This window comes from Phaethon aethereus (assembly GCF_964289735.1).
Source record: "Phaethon aethereus genome assembly, chromosome: 1".
Classification (NCBI taxonomy): domain Eukaryota; kingdom Metazoa; phylum Chordata; class Aves; order Phaethontiformes; family Phaethontidae; genus Phaethon; species Phaethon aethereus.
In genome coordinates, this window is record NC_138575.1 from 121,947,236 (window position 1) to 121,958,109 (window position 10,874).

Sequence of the window (10,874 nt, forward strand, 5' to 3'; positions counted from 1 at the left end):
GGTCAGTTAATTTTTAATCCAATCAGAAAAAGGAGTGTTTCCATGTTTGCTAATGGAAAATCCTATGTCTTTGTATCAGGTGAATCACTTTGTTCTGGAAGCAGGATGGATTATGGAGTCAGAATACTGAGCGAAGTAGAATTCTGGGCTAAAATTTGAAGAGAAAGCGATTCTGTTTTCATCTAAGATGCTGCCACAAGTGGTGAGAAGTTGATTATAAGAGTCCGCAACTGTCACTTCCCTTTTTAAGTGACATTCCTTTAGAAGCGTAGCGGATGATTTTGATAGACCAGAGCAGAAATATGCAGGCCATTTTCCCCAGAACAGTCTTATGAAGAAAAATATTGCAGCTTCCTGTGCTACTCTCCTCTTCCTCCATGCCCCCCATCTAACCTGCTTCCTCAAATTCAATTTCCCTGCACAGACGAAGAGCAGGAGAAAGGAGGGTTGGACAAAGCAACCCTTTCTGGTCAACAGGGGAAAGAAAGAGGAAGGATAGACGTACACAAGAAAACAGCAGCACCTGGACTAATGGGAAAGGAGTTGCTCTTCAACTTCATTTATCTTCCTTATCTCTCTCCCACCGCTCCTTACCAGGGATATCCCCAGCCACCAACACTTTGTGTTTTAGAGTCTAGAAAACCTGTCATTTTTATAACAAATTGCTCTTTAAAAATCAAGCCGTTGCACCACTGCACAGCAGCTGTGGCCAGCTAATTCTGGACTCCCAGAGGGGTCACACCCCAGCTCTCTTTTGTCATCTTACATCTGGACAGGCAAGGCCTCCTAAAGTAGGAGAAATAGGGTGAGGTGAAGTAGCTGCATAAAGAAACCAGGACTCTTCTCCCAGTAGAACCAAGGTATTTTCTCCCTCCAGCACCTCCATAGCTCTAGCCTCCCCCAGCACAAACACCCTGTCAGCAGCCAAGGCCTCTCCATGCACTTTGGGGATCTCCCATGGAAGGGGTTCCCAGCCCTTCCTCAGGTGCCTTCGCCGGCAAGGCTGTGCCCCCACTCCTCCTCAGCCCTCTGCCATCCCTCCCCACACTCCGCTGAATCCTGGCACGTGATCACCCATGCCAAGGTTATTTTTGCTGTCTCCTCAACACCCTCCAGCCTCACCTCTCACCATCCCTGACCGCACTAGCTCACGATGTGGGTGAGCTGCTGTGGCAAGACTCCTTCACCTGGATGGGCTCTGTTCCCCATCTGCCTGACACTGGTACCCAGCTCCAATGAGCTGCAGATGCTGTAACACAGCATCTTATACGTATCTAAAATTGGTTGTACAATTACCCTAAAAGTAAATAAATTCTCTTTCAGATAAACAACTGCAGCAACAAAGGAGACTGAAAAAGCACTACAGTTGGAGCAAGACAAATATTTTTCCGAGAAACTCAAGTGTCCAAACTTGCGTACCCACAGCTATGAAAGCCCTTCCCTCTGCTTTGCCTTCCCCCTCTATATGTTGAATTTTTCCCTTTGCGGTTCCTCTGGACAGTGCTGCAGAATTTCAGTTTCTTTCATTCATGAAGTAGCAGCAGAAGCTGCTACATCTCAAGGAGCACCAGAGTATATTTGCTCCTCACATGTGGTGTCCTCTTGCCTTGAGGTTTCAGTTTTGGCACCGGCACCCCACCGATTTGTGCATTACACATGGCCTTTTCATTACTCCTCTCTCCCCCCTCCACACATGGCAGCAGGTTGCCTCCCATGGCCAAGGAAGGGTGAAGGGCCATGACTTGAGGGGGAAGTTCTGACAGCCCTGTCAGGGAAGGTCTTCTTCACCTTCCCCAGGCCCTGACCGCATCATTTGCCTGTGTAAAACCCTCAGCATTACAGGCCTTCATTGCTTCTTTTCCTGGAAGAAAATCAGTTTTACTACACTTGGTATTTATTTTCAGAAAGAGCAGGTTACTTGAGGTTACTCATTAGTAAGTCATTAAAACCTTTAACATTTTCACAAGAAACTGAGTACACACCATGAGGCAGCCACACAGTGAAAGCTGTCGCAATCTCAACTGTAGGGACCAATATGCTATTAGATTTAGGGCCCCCACAATTTCCTTATTTGTTTTGGAGTACTACTCTGAGGAGAAGGCTCCTTTTTTGGCATGGAAAACTTATCTTGTCGATGGCCACACAGACAGTTTGTGTGCTTAGCTTAAAACCTCACCATAAGAAAAATTTTCTAGTGAGAAACTTCTGCCTTTTGATAGTTGTAACACTCAGCTGTTCTGAAGAATTACATGATCTTCCTTGTTTACCAGAGCCTATGCACTAACTTCGAGGGGGTTTCTGTAGCTTCTTCACCATTTCCTCTTTACCCAAGCAGTTTACCAAGTGACACAGGACAAACCGAAGGAGAGAAGACAAATGCAACGCCTCACCCAGGCACAGCTAGGGGTGGACTTTTAGAAGCCAGTATCAAAGTGAATTTGCCTGCAGTTGTAATGAGACAACCCCGGACCAGTTTTCCACGATGATGGTAAACACGAGGGTAAAGGCAGGGTGAGTGATGGAATGAATGCAGGAGAGAGAGAGTTACTATATCAGCAACAGAAACAAAGCAGAAACTGATAAAACATGTGAATTTATCCACTCCTTTGAGACCAACAGACATACAAATTAAAAAAAAAAACAAACAGAAAAAAGGGGAGGGGGGATAAAACAAACAAGCGGGGAGTACAAGGAGCAGGACACGAAGAATTTTCAATCCGCCTATCAAGTTAAGTGAATATCAAATGGTGTGAGGACAGGAAGCAGTACTTATATTTAAGAAGGGAGAAAATAAATAAATACCAGAAATAGACATGCTAGTTTGGCCTCACTAACACACAAGTCTTCACAAACCACTTGAGAGACAGCATAGCTGACAACAGAGACCAACAGAAGACAACAAAACTCAGGAGAGGTTTCCCAGTTCGTACTACAGTAGCTTGGAGAGAGATTCAGTTGCAGAGGCACAGGCACATCGTGCCGTTGGGGTGCTACGGCATCCCTGATCCCTGCGCCGAGCTGGCAGATGTGGCACAAGCCTATAGGAGGCCCTGACACATCTGCAGTAGCAGCTGGAAGACAGGCAAGCTACCTGACAGTGCCAAAACCAGCATTATCTCTACTGAAGCAAACAAATCCCCACCCTGATGTCTTCCTTTGACAAGACACTCAGTTCTTAAGTAGGTTAGATTCATATGTTGTCTTGTCGATTTTAGTAGAGTGACCCCACTGATAACTAAACTTGTACTCCATTGTTCCCATGTTAAGGTGAACAGGGATGTGTTTGAAAGGGAGAGGACAGTACAGTGAGCAGGGAGGTTAAAGCTGGAAGCAAGTTACAAAGGAGCCTGTCAGGCACCAACTCTGTTGCACAGTCCAAAATCCCTTAGGAGAAATCTGAAAGAAAGTGGGATGCTGAGGAAAGCAAGCTGGGAAGCAGCAATATAAAGGAAGATTAGGATATCACACTGAAAAGAGGAAAAACCGCTTGAAGAATAGAAGAGAACAGCAATTCAAAATACAGAGTGTGCGTATATGAGAATTAACAAATACTACTCCTACAAAGGGTAGCTTATCACTGGGAGAACACCAAAGGAAGAGAGACCTGCATGCATCAAGTCAGTCACAGCATGAAGCAGCCACAGGAGAGGCAGATTGCAAGCCCAAAACGCATCAAGAAAGTACTTTCAGAGACACAAAGAAGCAGTAACCTCCTTGCACGGTAAGACCTCACCTGTGGGGCTGTGTGTCACTTCACATCAAGTTCAAGAAAATCGATTTCTGGAGCTTCTGCAGAGAATGGGTGTGATTTACGAGGCAGGACAACATTGTGAAAGGAGACTTAAGGAACAGCTTATTTAGCCAAGCTAAACAAAGGTTGGAAGGAAATGTTAATTGCTTCATGATGTATTCACTGTCAGCAAGCACCATGGAAGAAAATTAAATACATTAAGGATAAAGGATTATACTAGTACAGAAACTAAAAAACAAGAAAAGAAAGACAAAAAAAAGCTGCCTGGGCCATGATTCCACTTAGGCTTGTAAAAAAACCTCAGTCATTAAAGCAGCAAAGCTCCGGGACAGCTTTTCAAGCAAAAGAGGGAGTTAAAAGACAATAGGAACTGCACATGATGGTCAGGACAGTTCACCCCACCCAAAATAATCAGAAATAAGCACACGTACGTAACTAGGGATGATCCCAGTTAGTACTGTAGCAATGATGGCGAGAAACCAGTCTTTCACAGAGCAGAAAGCAGCCTGTGCTGCACGACATCTCTACCCGCTTTGGAGCAAGTGGAACTGGAAGCCCCAACGCCCCAGTGCAGCACGAATGCAGGCTGCCAGCTTGCAGCAGGGTGGCTGCAAAATGAAGTGATACCAAGATGAAGCTACGACAGCCGTGTGAGTGAATAAGGCCTCTTTGGGAATGCTGCACTGCCCATGGGAAAACAGGACATCTCACAAGCCTGCAAAACAGTCACCCTTTCTTTCCAACATCTCCCCCCGCAAGATTAATCACACAAAAATTAACATGAAGCTTTCACATTTGCTGTTGCCTGTTGTGATCCAAAACAGTCATTCCTTGTACAGTAACCTATTATCACTCATTAGAGGAACGGCACTCTCAGGGCATTTTCCCCCTTTCTATTTAAGCATGAAGCAGGAAAAGAAGGCAGACTTCGGTTGTAGCATGCTCGTTCTAAACCCTCTGTGCCAAGTCCCCACAAGAGAATCATCTCTTTTGTTGCCTTTTTTGTTGCTGTTGTGAAGTTCAAAGCCTCTGGAAATAGACTGCAGTAATGGAAAGGTTGGCAGAATTAGCAGTTTACTTTATTAAAACAAAACAACCAACACCACACAATGAAAACAGGCTACTTCATTCTATATATTTAGGCTCTGGCCCAAAATTGGAGTGAAGGCGATGTATAAACAGAGGCATTGTCAAGAAGCAGTGTGGTGTAACCTTCAGCCACAGAGCAGCTCTGTCCCTTTCACAACGGCTTTGGCCACGCTCACAACCAGCAGCTTCCTCAACCACGTCTGCAGCACTGCACTGTGGAGCATACACTAGTTTACAACTTTCAGCTTCTTCAAGGCAAGGACAGTATGTATATACCTAAGGACTGCACGTCAGTGTGTGTCCTAGTCATGAACAGGGCTGTCAGCAGTAACATAACAATTACAGTCTGGCTGGCAATCCTGTATTGTTTCGGAGCAGGACTGCATGCCAGCCTTCCCAGGCAGGAGGCTCACTCCCAGCACCAGGCAGGCCTATCACCTGGGTGTGCTCCAAGGCCCAGCATTCCAGAGGACAGCGGACCACCCACCACAAAAAACATACCACATGGGTCTATCAGCATATATTCTCATTAAAGTATTACACATCCCATGTTTACTGCTATTTTGAGCTCTCATCCTCAATCCTCTGCTTAACTTTGATGACCACAACTTCTCTGATGGAAGGTCAAACACATACTTGAAATGACATGCAATAAACCAAGCCCTGGCTGCTGAACCAAGGCACCTATACGCTCTTGCCATACAGATCAGAAGTAAAGCAGCATGTTGAACCGGTTGCAGGGAAACAACCTTGTGCCAGCCGATGCCTCAGGCAAGCGCAGAGCTCTGCGGGATGCTACAACATCAACAAACACGCAGCATACGGTCACAAACTACATTCAGAGCCAGTAGCGAGTTACAAAGACGTATCAGAAGTTTGAGTTTGGACAAGCTGCAGAGAGAGAATTCATATGCAAAGATTAAGAGTTACCTGAGGAATATGTAAGAGAGACAATTACCCAGTTTACATAGCAAACCTGTTTTAAACCAATACATTTTAAAATGTGCTTATATTGCTTATATTATATTAATACAGATCTTCCTGCAGTATTTAACCAAGGAGACGTGGTAGGGAACACATAAAGGTTTCCTATAAGTGGACATGAGCAAGGACGACTGTGTTCATCTGTTAATTAATTAATAATTAATTAATTATTAATATTGGTTTAAGCTGCTGCAAAACCACATTAGATTGCCAGCTGCAGTAAAACAGCTCGATTAACACACCAAAATGGCTCAACTCAAGGTCAGACAAGGACCAGAGCCTGCACAAGGGACAGTGCCGGATTGCAAAGCCACAGGTAGAGCAGAGCAAGAGATCAGCCCTACAGCAGCCACCAGTTCCCCAGGCTTTGGCTGCTGCAAAGACAGCACTCGCTACCTTCTGCTGCCCAAGCTTAACTACAGCAGGTTAAGGTGCCCATGGGGCACCGCGGGCACTAACTTACCTCACTGCTACAGCAGTCAGAATCTACATTTAAATAATACAGAAGTTAAATGAAGACTGCAGCAGAAATGTACCCAGTAGTACAATATGACTTAAGGAAAATCCAGCACTGTAAGTGTCGCGCCTTGGTTCTGGCACGCAGGCAAGACCAAAGGCAGGTTTTAGCCTTAAGACGCTGTTCTCATTGTGGTCCAGCCATGGGCACAGTACTCTGAGCACAGAGCTGGCCTGGCCTCATGCACCCCTGCTGAACTTTGACACTGGCCAAGCGCGACCAGCAAACCCAAACCTCCTGGCCATCTCCCATGCAAACAGATTTGCAGTTCTGCCCACCTTCCAGCAACGTTTTAGACACTGCACTGCAAGACATCTGGTTTTTGTGTTCTTAGTCGCTATCTTTTACTTGTAGCAGATCTCCCTCAGTTGCTGGCTTCACACATGATACAGCACACCACTTTTACACCTAGCAGTCCCCTCTCCTTACAATTTCCCGTTGTGGTGTCTTCCAGTGGCACAGATTAATACTAGTCCCAACTCTACAGCTCTACCAACTCCAGCCTCTGGTCCCCACTGCTGGGGCAGGAACCACTGACGGGGGAAGAGAAAAAAAACAAACCAAAAAAAGTGCGGGGAGAGAGAGAACAAGTGCACGAATAACTTTACATGTTGGCTATCCCCAGCTGCCACCAATCAAGGTGTGCCTATGAAGTTGTGTATCAGGCAGATAAGCATGCATAGTTTTCAAAGGAATCATAGTAGAGCTGCTTAACATCTAAATCAGACAAGCAAACCAAAATAACAAAGCAAAACAAGAAGAAAAGCATTAGGCTAATTTGATGCAGGTGCCTAAAGCTGAGCACTAGTTCAGATGTGACTAGTAGTTGCAGTCACTAGGATGAAAATGAAGAAGCTATCATTGCTAATAAGCATACATGTATTTTTACCCTGTTCTAAGAGCCACATTTTGCCTTATTTTAATTTTATATGCACTAAGCACAGTGAAAACCACTTCCCAGTATGTGGAGTAGGGGTAGAAGAGGAAGAAAGAGACCATTCGCTCCTCACTGAATACAGGATTCAGCAGAGTCAAGACTTCACCCCCAGGACTTTGCAGCTGTTCCACTGATCCTTACCCGGCTCCGACTTATGAAGCAAACCTGTAATCAGCCACACAAACAGCAAGAGGCAGACAAAGATGTTTTCCTGTCCCAGAGGAGAAGTGTCCCTTTCCTTCTTCATGAATTCCCACCATCACGCTTCAGCAATAGGATGGGGAACCATTGTACCGATGGTGGGGGTGGGAGGAGAGGGCTGATGTCCGAGCTCATTGAAGGTGTGTCTATAAACTTGGCGTAATCCTGGTTATTGTTCATTTGGTAGAAGCCCTGGAGCACATTCTGCTCATGACTTGCAGAAGAAGTGAATCAATGTGAAGGGTTTGTACAGGTTCATTAGAGAGGCAGCCTCTTACCAGCCTCGACAAATTTAGGTCCAGGGTACAAAGAACTGACAAATGAAACTCCCACTGATGCTAATAAGAAAAGTCAACATTTCCTGCCCAAAAGCACACTGAAAGAAAACAAAAGTTTACCTTCTCTTGAGCAGACTTTACAACACTGACAACTTGTTTAACTGCTAGCTCAAGTGGTTCTTGTGGGTCATCATCCTCAAATGTAAGCAACTGTGAATCCTAAGGGAAAAAAAAAAAAAGAGATACATCATTAGGTGATGAACCTATTGCTTGGAAACAAGTGATAAAAACGCACTGCCAGTGAAATTCCTGGAAGAACCGGAGACAGAATTGCAACTTGTATGTATTAATTGCACGACACCTCACTACATAATACAGGGTAGAGCCTGAAAACCTATACTTAGGACATAACTATGGGCATAGTCATAACTCGTCTTTCTCTGTAGCAGAATACCAAGGCACACAGCACAGCCCAAAGTAAAGCCCATGAGCAGGGACAAAGTTCTGCGAAACTGCTCTACTTGAGTAAGGATTAATCAGTGCTGTAGTTTTAAAAGGTGTTTTTGGTTTGGCCTAATAATACAGCTGCACTAGGCTATGCCAAAACTAAGAAAACCCAAATACCATCTCACAGAAGTAAGGAAAGAAGCCTTCCCCTCTCCAATCCTTCCTCGTGTGAGACGGCAGGCAGTGATGACAGCTACTCAGTCTTCACATAGGCAGCAAGGAAAAGACAGCGTATACCTGTTTTGGCAGTGAGGTCATACTTTCAGAGACATCAGCACTTGCATTCTCCACCTGCTACCCACAATGAGCGGTCAGCGCTGTTTGCCTCGTCACCCGAGGCTGTTTTTGCATGCAGGAATTTCATTAGCGGTGCGCCGCTGACATTGCTTTGGGAGGCTGACAGCGGGAGCCACGCCACGCTGCACTGCCAGGCAGTGAACTCATCGCAAGAGACGGCTCCAGCTGCTTGCCCGGGGAGGGAGGGTGTGCGTGCTCCTGTCAAAATGGCTTTGGTCTCTGGCTGGGGACAGGAAGCTGCCGCTTTTTTCTAGTTACTTTCAGTTCTTAGCACCTGTGCCCAAGCTGCCTGGGCTCTCCTCTTCCACAAGCGCGAAGCAAACCTTCGTTTCTTAGCACAACCCATGCTTTTCTGAACCACACCGTGCAATTTGGAAGGGCAAAGTATTTTCTTCACTGCCCTAACTTAGTAGTGATGCCTAGAAAGTGTTAAACCGCTTTCCTTATCTTCCACGCACACATTTGCCTTGCTCTTCCTTCTCCCCCTAGCCTGCCCCTGACATGCAAGAAAAAAGCATGCTGGGGCCACCAAGAAATGAACCTCCTAGATGTAGGGAGAAGGCTGCACACAATTTCAGAGACCTGGGTACGCACCACTTCCTAGATAGTTTAGCCTCAGCATTTTCCACTGACGTCGCAAAGGTTCAGTCCTCAGGACCAGGGAATTAGGTTGCCATGGCCTCACCTAACCTCCTCGCCTCTTAGACCTGGGCACACCATTACAAATCACCGAGCGGGATGCCACCCTTTGCAAGAAGGGCAGGATGGGATGGGAAGGCATGCCATTTTTTCTGCATTTCTTACCTGACCCAGGTCAAAAGCAAACTGACCAAACACCTGAAAAGCCCACCAGCCCGCGGCTGTCTGGAGGACGCTAGCTGTTAGCGTTACACTGACACGCGCATAGGTTCAGCATGGCCTAAGACAACACGAAGGAAGGCCAACTCTGGGAGTTATTTGCTGAAGGACCGGCTGCAGGCCCCGTGCCGAAGACCAGGACAGGAAGCTTCCATCGTTTCCTCCTCCCCACACCCGAACAATGTTATCGGCAGCGCAAGCCCCTGCCAGGGGCCGTGGGGGGTCACGGCTTTCCTCCCCGTCCTTCCCTGCTCCCACGCCTGTGCCCGCTTTGCGCCTCTGGCTGGCTCCTTCCTGCAAATTCCTGACAAGCAGCCACCGAACATATACGTATGTATATACATACACAGACACATATATGCATACACACGTACACACACGCGCCTATGCGCACGGAGGGACAATAACACACCGGCAGGCACTGGCAGCAGCGTGCTGACGGCACCCCGATGTATCTCTGGGGCAAGTCCCAAAGCACCTAGAGCCGCCCCGGGCGGGGAGAGACCCCGCCGGCACAGGGGCACCCGCTGCCCTCGCCCGCCTTGTCCTGGCGAGCGGCCCCACGGCCCGGAGACCGCCGCCTCAGGGCCCCGGCCCCGGCCCAGCGGGGAGCCGGATGCGGCGCGGCCCGAAGCTCCCTGGCCGGGCCCTGCGGCGGGGCGGCCCCCGCCTCCCCGCCCGCCGCCCCTCACCTGCATCCCCGGCACTCACCGCCCGCGCCGCCGCCTCGGCGCCGAGCGCCGCCACCCAGGCCCGCCGCCACTGCCGCCGCCAGCTGCCCAGCGACAGCGCCCAGGCCAGCACCGAGCTGCCCTCCTCCAGCAGCTCGTCCCGCCGCGGCGGCGAAGGCGGCAGCGGAGGCGGTGGCCGGCCCCGCCGCAGGGCCAGCAGCGCATACTGCACCAAGTAGACGGCCAGCGTGGCCAGCGCCGCCACGAAGAGGGCGACCAGCGCGCACCAGCGCAGCTCGGCCAGCCCGCCCTCCAGCCACGCCATGGCTGACCATAATGGGAGCCACGCTACCGGCCCCCACCAAGGCGCGCACGGCGGCGGCGGGGCCGGGGGCCGGGCAGCGGCAGCCGCAGCCCGCGTAGGGCCCGAGCCGGGAGCTGCGGCACGGCGTCCGGCCGGCTGCCCGGGGACGTGCCGCGCCGCACCGCCCGCCCACGGCGCAGTCACCGCCCGGCCCGCCCCTGCCGGCGGGGCGGCGAGGGGAGGCCCGGCCCCGGCCCTGGCCCCTGCCCAGCGCGGGCGGCGGGGGGCGCTCGGCCCGCGGCTCCCCTGCGGCGTCCCGCAGCAGAGGAGGCGGCTGGTGCCCCGGGGAGCGGCGGCTGCTGTGGGTAGGAGGGAGCGGGGCTCGGGGCGGGTGCCCGGGGCTCAGGCTGCGGCCGGGCGGCTTCGGCTGCGCCCTGAGCCGGCGCCACTCGGAGGCACCGTTGGCGGTCCTGTGGGCAG

General features: G+C 49.7%; 1 protein-coding gene across 1 annotated transcript in view; it reads right to left on the reverse strand.

Moving 5' to 3' along the window:
• The window catches only part of C2CD2 (C2 calcium dependent domain containing 2), a gene marked incomplete at both ends in the record, with an annotated part of 37,192 nt that extends 26,777 nt beyond the window's left edge, over positions 1–10,415 (reverse strand). The window contains 3 exon segments of the mRNA XM_082014054.1: positions 7,878–7,976; positions 10,112–10,120; positions 10,122–10,415. Coding sequence (XP_081870180.1) covers positions 7,878–7,976; positions 10,112–10,120; positions 10,122–10,415 — 402 coding nt within the window.
• Positions 10,416–10,874: the final 459 nt, after the last annotated feature.